The sequence below is a fragment of the Phyllostomus discolor genome, chromosome 1 (assembly GCF_004126475.2).
Source record: "Phyllostomus discolor isolate MPI-MPIP mPhyDis1 chromosome 1, mPhyDis1.pri.v3, whole genome shotgun sequence".
In the NCBI taxonomy this organism is placed as follows: Eukaryota; Metazoa; Chordata; class Mammalia; order Chiroptera; family Phyllostomidae; genus Phyllostomus; species Phyllostomus discolor.
In genome coordinates, this window is record NC_040903.2 from 83,281,703 (window position 1) to 83,300,473 (window position 18,771).

An 18,771-nucleotide genomic window follows, 5' to 3' on the forward strand; every position below is an offset into this window, starting at 1 on the left:
ACATCCTCACCCCAAGATCCTCTCGGCCTCAGGTAGGTGTCCCTCATGCTCCTATAATACCCCACGTACCATACTACTGCACCCGTCACAATGTGTCATGACCATGTTTAAGTGTCGTCTCCCCTACTCCCTTACTGCAGGCTCCTAAATGTCTTTCACCTTTGTCTGCCGAGTACCTTGACCCCGGCTGGCTGTGGCACAACCTCAGGAAATGGTGACTGAACAAATACATCTGGTGGAAAAGCCAAGGTCCAGGGTCTTTTCATCAGGGTAACTGAGGGCCTCCCCTCACGAAGTAAACATAATTATTGGTTGCAGATTCTTACTTAGCAAAAAATTTCATGTGTCTTACATGCAAGGATACCAATCCCACTCGCTGCTGAAGTATGCACCCAAGTTATTCCAACTTTCTGTGGAGATGGCAGTGGAACAGTGGACCACAAAAAATAAAATTTTTCCCTCCTCTCATAAACATCTGTTATTTTTACAATAAATAAGGAAGATTCGTCTTGGCACTTTAACTTGTGCAGACAATTTAAATCAATTCATAAAGAACTCGTTTTATATGACAGGGACCTACACCCTGTAAGACCTTGAGGACGTGCAATCTGCAATGGAAAAAATTTTATTTGAAGGCTATGTCCTCAGCTCCATAGCTTCTCTAGCCTTGGTAGAAGGCAGGCTTAGCCAGGGAGAAATATTTTTAGGTGGGATGCTTCAGAGCTGTAAAAATAGACCCAGAGAACAGCACACTTGTCAAAGCCCGTAAGTAGTCTAGGCACAGGGCCATGTGAACATGCCAATCGGAAGCACACTGAATTTAGATTTTCACACACACATCACCAGACTGGAAGTAGCTTCTCTGAAGCATGACTTGAATGGTGAATGTGTAAGAACTATGTCACCTGGTCCAATGAGCCCCAACATTACAGAAGGGCTGTGTTTCCTCAACATCATTACATTCTCGCAGAAAAATCACAGAGCTGCACGAACTATCTGCCACACCGGAATTCCAACCTCCTCCTGACCCCCAGAAGAAGTGTGTCTAATCAGTGCTCCTCACACTAACTGTGCCTCACCAGCTCCTATGCCTTGCCAACGAGGCCCGGCTTGGGGCTCTCGTGATTTGATCAGGGAGAGAAAAGTCATGCATCAGTTACATCTCTCAGAGCTGGCAATCCTGGGAGTGTAATTATCCCTGGTTGTGCAATACTGTAAACACTGACATCAGCACAAGTTGTCTTCAGTAACTTGTACAATCAGAAAAAGGCATTCTGTTGAGGCTTTCAACCACAACTTACCACTATAACCAGCTGTCTTGTTCTTAAAACAGTTAAATTCACTGGCTGGCCTCTTTATATAAACTTAGATTTTTATATTTCAAAAAGTATTTCTAAAAAGCCGAGCAAATGTGTCTCTATTTTTAGATAAGAAGTCTGTTAAATATACAATTTTTAAAAAAATTCAGTAAGCATCTAGGTTTGGTAATGTGGAGGAATTATCAATAACTTCCTTCCCAGGGCTCTCCCCCTAACCCCATCTCCCACAAATTCTACAAAGGAGAAGGGATAATGGGCCACACTGATAGCATCAATCAAGTCTTAGCTAAATTTAAGACTCTCTAAAAGATGTTACCATGATAGACACTTTCTAGGTAGAGGAGACAGCTACAAACCCACACTGCTTCCTAGGAAAGTTAATACGGCAATGCCTGTTAGGATTGTGGAGTTTCAGTAAAAAGGACTAATTAAGAGGCTGCCACAACAATCCACATAACAATACCTGATCCAGAAATTGCAAAGGAAAGTGCAGGGGAGAACCTTCCTCACAGAGGAAAGCCTCAGAGCCATCTGCAGTGTGTAGACCTGACCACGCCCCTATCTTCAGAGTGCACATGGCTAGAACAACAATGGCAATAACAAAAGGAGGAAACTCTGGAAAGGTTGAACTGAGTTTTGGCCATGGACTCCGAGTCTATTGACAGAAAGATGGTGGCAGAGCATCCAAATGGAGATGATCAGCAGGTGACTAATTTTGAGCCTACAGCTGAGGAGAGGTCCAGCATGTATCTGTGGATTCCAGAGAGCCAAGAAGGGTCCTCTAGTCCATGAAGGCCACACCTGCAGCTCCCCACAGACAGCAGAGCCAAAGGTGCAGGCAGAATGTGGTTATTTTGGCCTCTGGGATCTCGAGCCAGTGGAACAGGAGTTAAGAGACCAGAGTTACAGCCCCAGCTCTGCCTGACCCTTGACCTCAGTACCATCTCTGCAGGACAGATTATTATAATAGTCACATAAAATGATGGAAACATCAAGTACTTTGAACAGAATAAAGTATCACATTTGTAGAGTTTTTTTTTGCTTTTTAAGTGTCAGGCTCTGTTGTAAATGCTTTATGAGTGTGAACTATTATAATACCCCAAAATGTCTAGCAGGAGTGCCCAACCTACAGCCCATGGGCTGCATGAGGCCCAGGGTGGCTATGAATACAGCCCAACACAAAATTGTAAATTTACGTAAAGCCTGTTTTTTGCTCATCAGGTTTCGTTAGTGTTTGCGTATTTAATGTGTGGGCCAGGACAACTCTTATTCTTCAGGTGTGGCCCTGAGATGCCACAAGGTTGGACACCCAGATGGAGCACTAAGATTTCCCCCAACAATCCACATAATTAGTCTTGACATCTTTAGAATTGTTTGAGCTCCCTTATCTCCCCTATCAAATATCTTTCAAGACAGTTAGGATAATCTAAAATAAGAGTCAACACCAGATTAGATCTGATGGAGCTATATAAAAGTATTTATTGAATAGTCACCACTGAACACATTAGTATGATTCTAAGCACTTAGTTCATTTAACTCGCATAACACTCTGAAGCAAGTATCCTAATTCCCAGATAACAGACAGAGGCAGAGATGGGTTAAATGACTCCCCCAAGGCTCCCACAGCCAGGAAAGGAAGGGCTGGGATCCAACCTCTAGCACGCCTGCTCACTTTTGAGCATTAGACCACCGCTCACCAGACACAGAACAGAGAGCAGCGGCATTATCTTCCTGTGGTTCCAGAAAAGCTGGGCAGGGAGGGGTGTGCCTAAGGCAGAAAAGAAGAGAAGTGAGAAGAGGGAGGAAAGGAAATTAGAAACTCAAGCAGGGGACAGATAGTACTGAGGCTGGATCTAGCACACTGCAGACAAAACTCCAAACCCGAGGGGCCATCTCTACTCTATCATGTGCAAAGGTATTCCGTGGCATTCTTTTTATGCCGGTCAGCCCCGCTCCAAGTCCAAACACTAACATGCTGAAAGAAGCTGGCTGACTGCCCCAGTGTATCACAAAGAGCAGAGAACAGCTCAATCAAGAAGTGAGCAACAATACAGGAAATGAGGGAAGCACCTGTGATAACCACATCCCATACCCTTGAGGAGGAAGTTAACACCTGGGAGTAAAAATATCCCTCCCCTAAGAAGAGTCAAAAGAGAAATTATGCCAGTCTTCTGTGATCCCAAAACTTCTCCCAGGCCACTGCACTGTTTTCCAGCAAATTCCAACAGAGAAAAACTCACTGTAACACGAGAGGAAAAAGTTAAACATACAGAACAACTCTGATCCCTCTTCTATTCCGCATCAGAAAGTTCAGAGCTGAGGGCAGAGAAAAATGAAGGGTAAACAAATTCAGTGGCTGAGGAGCAGCTTTTGGGTCGCCTGAGCCCTCGTCAAACAGCAAATGTCAGGGAAATGTTCATCTGTAGCTTAGAATGTTGCCCCTCCTTCGTTTTAACAGCCTAAGGAGCTCTCCCCAGAAGAAATGCACCCTCTTTGCTTTTTAAGAAAAAAAGAAAGGGAGGAAGGAGGGGGGGCGGCAGGAGGATAAAACACGCTTTGGGAGAGAAGAACCCCTCCAAAATTCGGCCTCTGAAAGGCCATGTCCAGGGAGCTCACTGACTCCTCACCAGTAACTTAACAAACACTACAAATTCTCTGGGCTCTTTTTGCCCCTCCTTTAGAAAGCAAAAAAAACAACCTAATCCCCACTCAAGGGTCATTTGATTCTGTAAGCCTTTTTGCCAGCCTAAGTATCCAGCTGATGACAAATTGGCAATTAGAACCAAGTCAGAAGTGTATAATGGGCAAACACAAAAAACAAGTTAACCTTACTTAATTATTAACCTGCAGTCTAAGCAATTTTTTAAAATTTTAGACAAACAAAAAAACAATTACAGGCAAGTAGATACTCTTGGAGAAGACATATGTACAAACGACCTGTGCTCTGATCAACTGTAATTAAAGCACAGACCTCACTCATTTTAAATTGCTTAATTGCTCAAGAAATGCGTCAGGCTCCCACAAAATCTGTTTAATTTTTTTCCATCCGACTCAGCACCAACTGGAACATATGGCAAAAATGATAAATTTTAAGAAATTAAGATTTTAAACAGAACTACACCTTAATTAAAATTAAAACTATTTCAGAAAGTTCAAGGGAGTGCAGCAAAAGCTGAATCAGCAGCCTACCTTAGATGCTAGTTTGTTCTCGTTTTATGAGGATTAAGAATACAATAGGGAGAGAACAGGAAGTGCCTTCCCTCTTTTCAGAGATCCCTGGACAAACTGCAGTAGCAGCTGGCACTTGCCTTCAGCATTAAACAAGATGGAACAGAATCACAACCAATGCTCTCCATCTAAACACTACAGGCCTACCTCGGCAGTAACAATCAGAAATGAGAATGGTATAAGGGGAGGATGACAAAAAGACAAGCATTACTGCAATGAAGATAATAAATATAGCCCTGGCCAAGTGGCTTGGTTGGTGGAGCATCATCCTAGGCACTGAAGGCTGCAGGTTCGATTCCCAGTTGTTGGAGGTTCAATCCCCGACTGGGGTGTGTGCAGGAGGCAACTGACCAGATGTTTCTCTCACATCAGTGTTTGTTTCTCTCTCTTTCCTCCCTCTCTAAAATCAGTGACTATATATCCTCAGGTGAGGATTAAAAAAAAAGATAACCATAAAGGCAGCTAACCCTTCGTGAGCTCTTACTAGGTACCAGACAGTGTGCTAAGTGCCTGACATGCTCTAATTCATTCAATCATCTAAATCCTCCTATGAGGCTAGTACTAGCATTAGTCCTACTTTAGAGATTAGTAGGCACAGTTGAGTAACTTGCCCATGTTTACACAGCCAAAGTGAGGCAGAGCCAGCATATAGGCCATCCAATTCCCCATATTGAACTGGAGCCAATCGATAGCCAAAACACATCAACTATTGTCTGTGGCACTCAATAAACGAAACAGATTTACTCTGTACCAAGAGGTGTAGGTCAAGGAGCATGAAGAATGAGGCAACACTGCTTACAACTGTATGCCCAGGGTGCAGTGCAGAAATGGGTCAGCTAAACTGCTGAACCCAACCAACCTACTGGCTGAGAGTGGCACTAGTAGAACCAGTTGTTCTGCAGACAAGCATGGTTCCCCTCCACAGGATTAGAGCTGTCATCTAAAGTGGATGAGGCTCTTGTAAACCTTGTTCTGTAAGGATGAAATTACTGTTCCTTATGATTGTCCACTATTTAGACTTCTGGTCTTTATCAACTTTGGAATGGCAGTTCCATTATATTTCCAACCTGTGGGATAAACAGCTCTCTCTTATTCCCCCGTAAGTTTTAAAAGGCACTCCCTGGTCCAACTACTCAAGGATTTCATCCACAAGTCTGTGTTCCTATCAACGTCTCTCTCCTCCCTCCTTTCTCACATGAAAGTTCCAACACCATACCCATAATTTTATCAAGTGTCACCTCTGGGCCTTTTGGTGCAACATAACACCCTTTTCCAACCAATAATGGATACAGCACTCCAAGAACTGGGCAACCTTCAAGACTGCTTTCTACTTGGTTTTTAATCTCTTTCACTGATGTCTCCAAGGCAGCATCAACAATAGTTTCTGGATCCATCTCCTGTATTGGTACTGGAGGCTTAGGCCCTAATATCTTGCCCTTACAATGTTGTTTAAACCCTGGCTGGATAGTTCAGTTGGTGTGGGTGCTGCCCATATGCCAAGGTTGAGGGGTTCGATCCCTAGTCAGGGCACATACAAGAAGCAACCAATGAATGCATGAATGAATAAGTCAACAAACGGATGTTTCTCTCTCTCCCTTCCTAATAATCAATACGTTAAAAAAAATCTGAATGTTGTTTAAATGTTTTTAAACAAATACAGTATTTTATACTTTCCCACAACAAATCTCACTCTCACACTGTGGAAGGTTTTTGGTGGAGCAGGGGAATACAAGTGCACTCAAGCTAAAATATCTCTATACTATAATGCAGTACAATGTTTGGACTTACATTAAAGGGATTTACTCCTCACATACCTTGCAGACACAGATTAGGGAGACACCATAACCTAGCAGCCAAAGAGCATCCACACAATAAAATAGGCAATGTATGTTCCAGAAACATGAAAAACTGTAAAAAGCTAGAAGGATAAAATCTTAATGAAATACTGATTTTAGAATAAAAAGCAATCAAATTAATATGTTGCAAAAAAACAACAGGGACAGGAAAGTTATGATATTTAATAATAGTAAAAGATTTTTAAAAGATCAAGCATGGAAATGTGGACCTGACTGGAAGGACATTGAAAAATAAACTCTTTCATGACTGTATCCAATGCACCTGAGTCTCCACTAAAAAAAATTAGTCTCCCCTTCAACATTACAACGTGCAAAGGGCTGAAATGCTAAGAATATAATCAACTAGGATGTGAAAATCAAGGTTTTCCAATATAAGCTGGAATTTGCTAAAAATAAATGAGGCAAGTATCACAGTATCCGAGTAATCAACTGTACAATTGACCTTGAGCCACAGCTTGGCTGGTACAGGGCAGTCTTGAAGATATATATTGAGATTGGAGACCTCCCTGCCGCTTTATCTTCCCCTCCCACTTCTCCAAGCCCTTAAATTGTTCAGGTTTTCGGCACAAAGGGCACTGGGTGAAAGGTCAACTTTGCGTTAATAGCCTTCCGAAAATTCACAGGGCCTCTGGAGCAGATTAGGTAACTTTACGAAGTTCTACAAAAGTGGTAACTATTATTATTCTTTGTAACCCAGCAAAGGAAGCACACAGGGGCTTAAAAGGAACACGTTTAGTAGAGCAGAAAACTACTCTTACAAAGATTATATGATTCTAAAAAAATCCCTGGTCTCTGGAAGCAATTTGGGTGTAAGCCCAGAAGAAAGCAAGCACATTACGTCTCAACCTCAGACAAAACAATACTACCTTCTCTCTGCAGGTCTCAGTTCCAAAGCGCATTCACCAACACGCTCCACCCAGCCCTCCTCGGACCCTGGGGGAGGCTGGAACTTAGAGACCAGGAAACAGGCTTAGTCCCAAGACTCTGGATCTTTGGGGAATGAACAGTCACAGGCCCAGACCCGAGACGTTTCAACTACACGGGGGAGAAGCGGGGAGGAAATTCCCCGGCTCTCCCGTGGACCCCTGCCTCTCTGCGAGACACGCCAGGTAGCTACCTCTAGCACTCTCAACTCAGGTTGCAAAGCGAACGGGAAGCGGTGCCGCTGGGCTGCTCACCTGGGCAATACCGGCGCCCATCAGCCCGCCGCCAATGACCGCCACGTGCTTGATGACGATTTTCTTCGCCGAGGCTGAAGCTGTGGACGCAGAGGATACGGTGCGCACGAACTGCCTGGTTACGAAAGCCATGTTGCAGAAATGGAGACGGAGGAGACCGCGGCGACGACTGGGAGACCCTGCGAAGAAGGCTCTGCAGCGCTGCACAAGCAATCCGCCGACCTCCAGGCAGCGGAGACCCAGGCGGCCCCGCCTCCCTGCGCGCCCTAGGCGTAGCCCTGACGCTACCCAAGATGGGGCGGGACCCGCGGCCTACTCAGCCCCTAGTCGCTGCCGGTGGGGGAGGTGTTCCTGTGTTGCCTGCGTCTGGGTCGTAAAAGGCTGGCACCGCTTGCTGCCTTCAGCCGTCTAGGCAGGGGCTCACAGCAACCAGGCATTATGTAGGACCTGAGGTTCACAGCGGAGTAGGGCGGGGGTTTGCGCTCCAGGACGGACCAAGAGCGGGCCCTTCCCTTCCATCGGCCCTTGGTAAGATAAAGACGTAATGTTGACTTGTTAAATCGTGGCCTTTGATACTTGTGTATACCTCTGCGCTGAGTTAAAACATCTTTGATGGTGGTGATTAAGAGACCCAAAATGAGCACACTTGAGTCATGTTGCCAGATAATCAACTCTAGGGATTAACTCCTGTGGACAAGTGTTTCTGCTAAAACGGAAAGAAACTACTCACATCAAAATATATATCGAATGGCCCAAGCGTTCCTATGTAAAGATCAGGTTTAGACATCTTCATAGAGGGTGCAGCCAGGGGGGGGCCCAAATAGGCATTTGTAATGGGGTCCAGAACTCAGGGTGTCTAGGAAATATTTATGTATGTATATGTATTATGTGTATATATATATATACACACATATATATGATGTCCTCACCCCCACAAGTCTGAACAGGGGGATGGGACACATGGAGCAGGGTCATTGAGAGCTATTTTGCATAGCAACAGTTTTGCAGGTAACCTCTGGCATGATCATTTAACATATCTATAACCTTTAACTGGTTTCATAGATAGGTTAAATAGCTGGGGCCTTGCTTTAAGCCAGGGAGATAGGAGTGACTTCAACCCATGATGTAACTGGGAAGGAACTCCCTCTGTTTATAGCTCCTGTGCGAGAGCTTGGAGATGATTGGCTCCATGCCATGGGGCCACGCCTGCTGGGACTTACTAGGGCAGCCCAGAAAAGCTGGAGAAATAGGGGAATGCTGGCAGGTGTAACTGATTGAGGGAGAAGTCGGAAATGGGGCTTCAGAGGAAGATTTGGCGCTGGGATTTAGACCCAGGTATGTCAGCCATGCAAGGGCAGAGGGATCATGGGGCTTTGGGTGCTCCCTTTTGCCACATGGCTTGGGAAGCAGGAGAGACCTTGCTGGGAAGAAAAGGGGTGAAAGGACTCTTGAAGTGGGCCATGAGAAGGTGCCATGTGGTTTTGGATTAACTGGAGATTGCAGCAGCAACACAGCTGATGGTGCCCGGAACCAAGGGGCTACCTGAGCCACGGACTTCTACTTCTTTTCCTGAGATACTGTACCCTGGACTGGGTAGAGGGAGAAGGAAGGACTGTGTGTGTTTGTGGGTATTCTAAAGGACTTCAGTATCTTAATGAAGACATTAAGTCATTACTCTAAGTCTGCATAACTTTTTGAATAAATAATTCCTTTCCTTTTCACCAATCTCTGGCATTGAGAGACATCATTCCCTGGAGGTGGGGAAGGCGAACCTAGTACAGGGGGACCCCGGGAGCAGAATGGGGCCCATTCGGTAATAGTATATCATTCTCTCCCCCATCCTGAGTCTGTTCTGTAACAATCTCATTTCAACTTTATACATCTGATGGTTTCAGGTTAAAGAGTAACTTTTGTGGAGTAATTGATATCGACAAGGCCAATCTTCTCCCTCATGTAATTTCTAGTTATTATACTTCAATAATAAAAAAATTTTTATAAATTTTTTGTTACAAATATACAAAGGTGCAATATTTCACCTTCAATATTACACTTTGGTAATAACTTTTTTAATAAATTTTTGTTACATATTTACAAAAAATTAGTTGTAAATATGTAATAAGGACCCACAAACTCACCATCAAATCAAAAGTAGGCTTCCTCCTATGGGAAGTAGTTATCATAGTAAACCTTGTGTTCACCATTCCTTTGCTGTGATCACATCTAATTCTGTAAAAACACAGGAGAAGTGCTGTTGATGAGCACTGTTAGACTTGGGACAGTACTAAAGAGAGATAGGGTCACATCCAAATAATAAAGTCCATTAAATGCTAGGGTGTAGCAAATGCAAAATCTGATGGGACTAGAAATGGAAAAGGAAAATTACAGAGAAACCTAGTAATTTGAAGAATTGAGTACGTGTATGAGAAAAAGAAAAAAGTATTCAAGTCTGAGGAAGCAGCACATGCAAAGGTAGAAACAAGAAAATGTTGGCATGGGAGAAGGAAAAGGAATTACATATGATGAGGGTGAAAAAAACTTGGTAAATTAGGAAGATGCATGGATGATTCTTTAGGTGGATTTTTAAACCTTTCATTTTCAGTTACAAGTTGTGTCTAATGCAAGGCTAAACATATTCTAATGACATGTTGTCACAGCATATTTTTTTAAAATGTGTGTAATGTCAAACAAAATGCCTGAGAATGGTGCATTTTCAGATCCATGAGTTGTTTTCTTTAGGAAGAAAGAATAACCAGTGCCGTATTTTTTTTAGCAATTCTCTAATCTGAGGCCATCTGTATTATGTAAATGTCATGTTGAGAAGGGAGCACTGGGAGGGGTCCTGGCTCTGTCCCTGGTGGGAAGTATGGCCATATGCAGACACCTCCTGGGGCTCTTGTGCTCTTGTCTGTCAAAAGAAACAGCCAGACAGGTATCTTGCAGCTGTTTCATACTGAAAGTCTAGCCTCCGTTTAGAGTCTTATGAAGCAAGGGCCACCTTGCCCTGACCCCCGCCCAGTCCCAATCAGATGACGCTTACAGTAGAATCATTCTTCTTTCACCAGGACAGCTAGTCTTTTCCAAGTGTGGCCTTGGGCTTTCAGGTGCCCAGTAACAATTTCTGGGGTCCTTGCCTTGCACAGCCACACTGTTCTTGGGGCCATGCTTCCTTTGTCTCTGCAGGAAGAGTGAAGTGCTAGGAAGCATGACCCTAGTCATTGAACCAACTCAGAGACGGCAAAGGAAAGTGCTGGCATGGAGAACTGAGTAAGTAACGACTACTCAGGTTTGTCCTATAAGTGGACAATTGTAATATTTTAAAAATAGATACCAAAGAAGCGTTATTTGAAAACGTACATGGTGGTAGGCTCTGGGAGTGGCAGAAGGAGAGAGTGCAACTGGCCCTTGGCCTCCAACAAAGTGGCAGTATATAAAGAATATCAACGCCTGTGCTGCTTTGGGAGGTAGGCAGGCAGAAAAGGTGGAGCCGATGCTGTCTTCACATGGTCATGTGATAGTGACCCACGGACAGGGTGTGTTAGCAGTCAGGAACAGTAATGGGGAGAATTCACTAGGTAAGTTGGAATTTTCCTTCTGTTTGTGGGAAATTAATGTTTTCTGGCTTACTGGGAACACTGTGTTTTGTTGAGAGATTTTTAGATTTCGTGTGGCAGAAAACCAGAAGCTGTGACTACTCAGGGCAGCCCAACAGCAAAACCCAGAAACCCCAACCAAAAGCTTACGTATAGCAAATTAGGGTTGACATTGCCACCCTTACTGGGAAAATTCATTAAATCCTCACAAAAACCCTATTTGGTAGGAACTAAAGGTACTCCTCTTTGACCTGTAAGGAAGTGGAGGCCCAGAGAGGTTCAGAAGCTTGGTCAAAGTCACATGTCCAATGAATGGCACAGGTAGAACCCAAACCCAGGACAGTCTGTTTTCAGGGCTCATGTTCTCGACCATTATGCTTTTGCTCTTTTGCCTCTCTTTGTAACAACCCAGAGGCTACCACTGCTGTTCTCCTCTGCAGGTGAAGAAACCGAGGTTCCAAACAGTTAAAACATTTATTAAATGTGACCTACCTACTGACTAGCCAGGCTCAGATTTGAACCCATTCTGACCTCAAGCTCCCAGCCTTTGTCTTTTCATACGTCCATACTCCTTAGAAAGTTCCCTAGCTGCTAAACCAAAAAAAAAAAAAAGTGAAGGGGGGGAGTGGTTTACAGTAATCATTATATGTGTCTAGTTTTGGAGCTTCAACTGTTACACTAATATTTTAAGGGTTAAGCAGATTAATTTATTTAGACAGTCTTATTAATAAAGCCCAGAACTGCAAATTTCACAGTGACTCCCAATGTTTACACCTGTAGACTATATAAGAGCTATGTTTTTTTTTTAATTACAGTTGACATACAATATTAGTTTCAGGTGTACAGCTCTGTGATTAGAGATTTATATAACATCGAAGTAATTGCCCTGATAAATCTAGTACCCATCTCACACCATATACAGTTATTACAATATTATTGACTATATCTGCTGTACTGTACTTTATATCTCCATGACTATTCTGTAACTACCAATTTGTAGTTCTTAATCCCTTCACCTTTTTTAACCATCTCCCCAACACCTCTCCCATCTGGCAACCACCAAAATGTTCTATGTATCTAAGTCTGTTTCTGTTCAGCTTGTTTGTTTTGTTTATTAGATTCCACATTTAAGTGAAATTATCTGGCACTTGTCTTTGACATTCTAAGTGAAATAAGTCCATCTATGATGTTCAAGATAGCAATATTTCATTCTTTTCTATGGCTGAATTATCTTTGACTGTATATATGCACCCTTTCTTTATCCATTCATCTATTGATGGACAGTTAGGTTGCTTCTAAAGCTTGGCTGTTGTCAGTAGTGCTGCAATAAACATATTAATGTATATGTCTTTTTTTTGCAGTTGATTTCCAAATACAGAGAGAACATTGTGGTGGGAAAAATATGCTAGATATGTTTTCAATCTTCTTAAATTTGATGAGGCTAGTTTTGTGCCCCAACATATGGTTTATACTTGAGAATGTTCCATGTGAACTAGATAAGAATGTACATTCTGATGTTCTGGGATGAAAAACTGTTAATGTCAATCATCTCCATTTGGTCTAATGTGTCATTAAAGACTGATTTTTTTCTTACTGACTTTCTTTTGGATGATTCTATCCATTGCTGCCAGTGATGTAGTTAGGTCTCTACTATAATTATTTTTTTGTCAGTTTCTCCCTTTAGTTCTGTTAGTAGTTGTTTTATATGTTTTGGTGCTCCCAGATTGAGTGCATATGTATATGAGTAAGTGTTATGTCTTCTTGATGTGTTGTCCTGTTCATCATTATAAAATGTCCATCTTTGTCTCTTGCTATCTTTTGTGTCTTGAAATATATTTTGTCTGAGGTAAACACCCTGTTTTCTCTGAATACCATTTGCTTGACCTATTGTTTCCCTGACCCCTCACTTTGAATTAGTCTGTCTTTGCAGCTGAGATGTGTCTCCTGGAGGCAGCATATATTAATAGTTGGGTTTTGTTTTTTGATCCATCCTGTTCTTCTGTGCCTTTTTTTTAATTCACTTGAGAGACAGAGACAGACAGACAGACAGACACATCAACCTGCTGTTCCACTTACCCATGGATTCACCAGTTAGCCCTTGTACGTGCCCTGACCCAGGATCTAACCTGCAACCCTGAGCCACTGGCCAGGGCATCCTGCTCCTCTGTGCCTTTTAATTAGTGAGTTCAGTCTATTTCCATTTAGGTGATTACTGATATATGAAGAATTCTTATGGCCTTTTTATCGTTTGTTTTCTGGTAGCTCTGTGTCTCCACTGTTTCTTTTCCCTTGTGTATCTGTCATTTGGTAGTATTCTATATTTTTTTCTCTGCTTTCTCTTTTTTTATGTTATGTGCCTCAGTTCTAGATGTTTTTTGGTGGTTACCATTAGGTTTATGCAAAATAAATTTTCATATATATACTAGTTCTTTTTCTTCTGACTGCTACTCCATTCATCTGTGCAAGTTCAGTCCCCCCCCACACTTTTATGTTTTTGTTGTCACGAATTATTCCTTTTAATGCTATGTGTTCATTTACAAATTACAGTAGCTGTTATTTTTTCTAAAATGTTGTTACCTCCATTAACCTTTATGTTAAAGTTAAGTGTTTACTACCCTATTCTGAACAAGGGTTGCAGTTTCCTGCTACTGTCTATCTGTTAGTCATCTTGCTAATAGTTCTGTATCCTTTTGCCTTTTTCTTCCAGGCAGGAAAGCACCTGTCAGCATTTCTTATAATTTAGGTCTTGTGGTGGTAAATTCCCTCACCTTCTGTATGCCTGGTAAAGTCTTTATTTCTCCCTCATATCTAAAGTATAACTTTACAGGATATATTACTATTGGCTGGCAGTTTCTGTCAATAATTTGAATATTTGATTCCATTCTTTCATAGTTTATATGGTTGCTGCTGGAAAATTCAATGATAATCTAATGGAGGTTCCTTTATTGGCTACCATTTTCTTTTCCCTGGGTGCCTTGGGAATTCTCTTTGTCTTTACTTTTGACAATTTTAATATAATATGCCGTTCAGATGGCCTTTTTTGGATTGAGATAATTAGGTGTTCTTCCTAGGTTTGTGGATTCAGTTCTTTCCATAGATTTTGGAAGTTCTTGTTGATTATTTCTTTGAATAGACTCTTTGTCCCCTTCTCCTGCTCTTCTCCTGGTATGTCCATTATTCTGATATTGCTCTATCTAATGAAGTCAGGTGGCTCTCCTAGTAGAGTTCATGCATCTTTTTTTAAACTTTCAATTCTCTCTTGAACTCCAGCTGGGCCATTCCTAATTTCTATCTTCTATATCACTAATTCTTTCTCTATCTGGTCTGCTCAGTTTCCTAAGCTCACTAATTTATTCTTCATCTCATTTATTAAGTTTTTCCTTTCAGAATTTGTTCAATTCCTTTTTAGAGTTTTAGTATCTTTGGTGAAGTACTCCTTTTGTTTATCAGTTTTATTTCTGAGCTTGTTGAATTGTTTTTCTGACTCTCCTTGTAACTCATTGAGTATTTCTAGAACTGTAATCTTGAATTCACTGCCATTTAAGTCACAGTCTTTCATATGTTTATTTTCTGGAGGTTTTTCATTTTCTTTCTGAATTCCCTCATTAACTTAGTTATTCATTTGCTTTATGGAATATTTCTCTACCTGAGCATTTGTGGGAATGAAAACTTTTTTTTTTAAGTACTTGCCACTCAGAATTTAGTAAGTTGGTGAGTAGAGGTCTTTCACTTGCTTTCCAGTAGGTGGTGCTAAGTCACAAGTTAAAATTTTCTCCTATGGTGAACTGCTAGGGCTTCTGGAACCTCTGTGGGGCTGCGTTGCTTCAGCCATGGAAAAAGCCCCTGGTGCTCCTAGGAGGTGGGCATCCCCTTTCTATTGGAGTTGCCTCTGTCTCAAGGTATCGCTACTGTGGATTCGGAAGTCACTGGCTGTGTCTTTTGTGTGTTCCTGATGCCACCACCTTTCCGTAGTCAGAAGCTGCCAGCAGAGCTGCTCAGTCTAGGTTGATCCTGCTGCCTCTACAACTCTGTGCTGCGATGGGTGGGGGGAAAGGTGTGCAGGGGTAAATGGGTTTGCATATCTGGGCTTCTGGTCTCTTCAGTGGATTTAGCTACAAGGAGTACAGACCACGTGGGCTGGGCCTTTTGCATCTGGCAAGTGAGGGTTTTTACTGCCAAATAGGACACAGGTGGATAGAGTGGGTGGGTTCCCGGCTCTGCAGAATCTGGTGCTGGTGGATTAGCATTAGGGAATGCTAGGACCCTTTACATTGCCACTCTGCCCCTTGGCACAGCCTCATTGTATGCCAGCCATCCAGGCACAATTCCTGTCTGCACCCCTCTGGCTTGCCCAGTGGGGGTTGCATCCTGAACCATCACTACAGTCAGTCACTGCTATAGTGTCTGGGGTCAGGGTGAGCACCAGACAGCACTCGGCTTCTGTGTCTGTCCTTCCCTCACCCTGTCCATCAACGCTGTTTGCTCCGATATGCCCACGTCAGCTGTGTCAGACATGCTGGAGTGTGGAGCAGGAAATCCTTTGTAGAATTATAGCTGTCCAACTTGTAACTTCAAGGGGAGAGACCTGGAGGTCCTCTCACACCACCATGCTGCTCACATCCTACAGTGATTTTTGACTTATAGAAAAGATATAGAGATTGTGCAGAGTTCACATGTACCTACCCTTCACCCAGCTTCCCAATTTCAACATCTTGCATAGCCATGGCATATTTGTTGAAAAAGAAGAAATTAACCATGGTTCAATACCATTCACTAAACTCCAGACTTATTGGGATTCACTGTTTTTCCCCCACTTACTGCAGTATTCCTTTCTAGGATCCAATCTACATTGGTATAATACTATTGACTAAACTTCAGACTTTATTGGGATTCACGTTTTTTTTTTTCCCTTAATGCAGTAATTTGTTCCCAGATTCAATCTAGGGTACCACTCATTTGGGAACAAATACTGTTAGAATCTTTGTACATATCCTTAAATTTTATCCAGAAATACAGTTCCAATCTATATTGCCAATAACAGTTTATGAATGCATCTCACTTGTCAATACTTGATATTTTCCTTTATAAAGTTATTTTTAAATTCCGATGAGTAAAAATTACTCTTATTGTTTTATGCATTTTAAAGTATATTTTATTGATTGTGCTATTACAGTTGTCCCATCTTTTCTCCTCTTTATTCCCTTCCACCCTGTAATGCCCCCCTCAGTATTTCCCCCCTGTAGTTCAGGTCAGTGGCTCGTATATATAAGTTCTTTGGCTTCTCTATTTCCCATACTATTCTTAACCTCCCCTTGTTTATTTTGTACCTACCAAATTCTGCTTCTTATTCCCTGTATCTTTTCCCTCATTCTCGCCCCTCCCCATCCTAGCTGATAACCCTCCATGTGATCTCCATTTCTGTGATTCTGTTCCTGTTCTAGTTGTTTGATTAGTTTGTTGTTTTGTTTTTTTAGGTTCATTTTTGATAGTTGTGAGTTTGTTGTCATTTTAGTATTCATATTTTTTATCTTTTTTTTCTTAGCTAAGTCCCTTTGAAACTATGAAATGTTTTTCATAGAATAAGGGCTTGGTGATGATGAACTCCTTTAACTTGACCTTATCTGAGAAACACTTTTTCTGCCCTTCCATTCTAAATGATAGCTTTGCTAGGTAGAGCAATATTGGATGTAGGTCCTTGCCTTTCATGACTTGGAATACTTCTTTCCAGCCCCTTTTTGCTTGTACAGATTTTTCTGAGAAATCAGCTGCTAGTCTTGTGAGAACTCCTTTGTAAGTAACTGTCTCCTTTTCTCTTGCTGCTTTAAGATTCTCTCCTGATCTTTAATCTTAGAAAATGTCATTATGATGTGTCTTGGTGTGGCCTCCTTGGGTCCAACTTCTTTGGGACTCTCTGAGCTTCCGGGACTTCCTGGAAGTCTATTTCCTTTGCCAAATTGGGGAAGTTCTCCTTCATTATGTGTTCAATTTCTTGCTCTTTCTCTTCTCCTTCCAGCACCCCTATGATTTGGATGTTGGAATGTTTAAAGTTACCCTGGAGGTTCCTAAGCCTCTCCTCATTTTTTTTGAATTCTTGTTTCCTCATTCTGTTCTGGTTGAATGTTTATTTCTTCCTTCTGTTCCAAATCTTTGATTTGAGTCCCTATTTTCTTCCTTTCATTGCTTGTTCGCTGTATATATTTTTTCATTTTGCATAGCCTTTACTTCCTCTATTTTGCAACCATACTCAATTTTTACTGTGAACATCGTAATTGCCATTGTTTTGAACTGTGCATCTGATAGGTTAGCTATCCCCTTGTCACTTGGTTCTATTTCTGGAGTCTTGATCTGTCCTTTCATTTGGGCCATATTTCTTTGTCTCAGCATAACTGTTATATAGAAAGGGGAGGAGCCTCAGGTATTTACCAGGGTGGGTCACCCATGTTGCTACATTCTGGCACTATATGTGGAGGGGGTAGTCAGAGAGGGAACACTGCCACTTGCTAGGCTCTTGCCCCACTTTCAGTCACTACCCTGCTACTGTCAAGAAAAGTGGACCATTCTGCTGCTGATTCCCGAGTGCCTTGGTTTGTGTACATTCTAGGATCCCAGGATCTCACCAAAATACTCTTTTGTGAGGCTGGGAGTTTCTCCCACCACAACCTGCACAGGTTTTTACAACCAGAGGCTTTAAGGCTTTATTTCCCCATACTGGTACCCTGAGTTGCATGGTCTGTCTCATTCCCCAGTTGTTCCTTCCAGTTTATATGCACACAAATGTGGGACTACCAGCTTCTACCTCTCCCATCCAATCCTCAAGCTGCCACCTTGACACTGGTCCTCTCCGCCCCTTCTACCAATTTGGATGAATGTTTCATCTTTAACTCCTTGGTTGTCAAGCTCCACAGAGTTTGATTTTCTGGCAGTTCTGGTTGTTTTGTGTTTTTAAATCTGCTGTTGTCTTTCTTTTGGTTGTGTGAGGAGGCAAAGCATATCTACCTGTGCCTCCATCTTGGCCAGAAGATGTTTTGTGCATTTTTGAAGGGTTTAAACACTATTCTATATATTGGTCACTTGTATTTTCAAATACATGTAGGGAGATAGGTTACCATACATGAATTGGGGGCTACACAGATATAGAGTGTACAGCGGGGAGGTCTTAGGGAAGGCTACTTTACTAGGGCTTTGGTTGGAAGCCTCCCTGATGAGGTGACCTCTGAGATGTGACCTATATGAGGAAGAGCAGGCAGTGGAAAAGATGGCAGGGGGCTTTATTTATAGGCAAAAATCCATAGGTTGAGGTATTTTAAAACACCTCTTCTTCCTGAGCTGAAAAGTGTAAGAGAGACAAGCACTCAATACTTTGCCACAAGGGGATGGAACATTCAGTAAAGATGGTGGAGTAAACTCTATTCTCACCTCCTGACAGGAATACATCACAGTTATAACTGAATTATAGAAAAACCATCATTGAGAACCACCTGAAGACTAGCTGAATAGAATTCCTGTAAGGATGTAAAGAAACCACGTCGAGACTGCTAGGAAGAACCAGGGAACTGCAGGTCCCCCACCCATGGTGTGATAATCAAGAGGGCTGTCTTGG

At 42.3% G+C, this 18,771-nt stretch overlaps 1 protein-coding gene across 1 annotated transcript in view; it reads right to left on the minus strand.

The window, feature by feature from the left end:
* The window catches only part of HADH (hydroxyacyl-CoA dehydrogenase), a 49,721-nt gene extending 41,894 nt beyond the window's left edge, over positions 1 to 7,827 (minus strand). The window contains exon 1 of the mRNA XM_028506626.2: positions 7,582 to 7,827. Coding sequence (XP_028362427.1) covers positions 7,582 to 7,713 — 132 coding nt within the window. The 5' untranslated portion in view covers positions 7,714 to 7,827. The remainder of the gene's footprint in view (positions 1 to 7,581) is intronic.
* Positions 7,828 to 18,771: the final 10,944 nt, after the last annotated feature.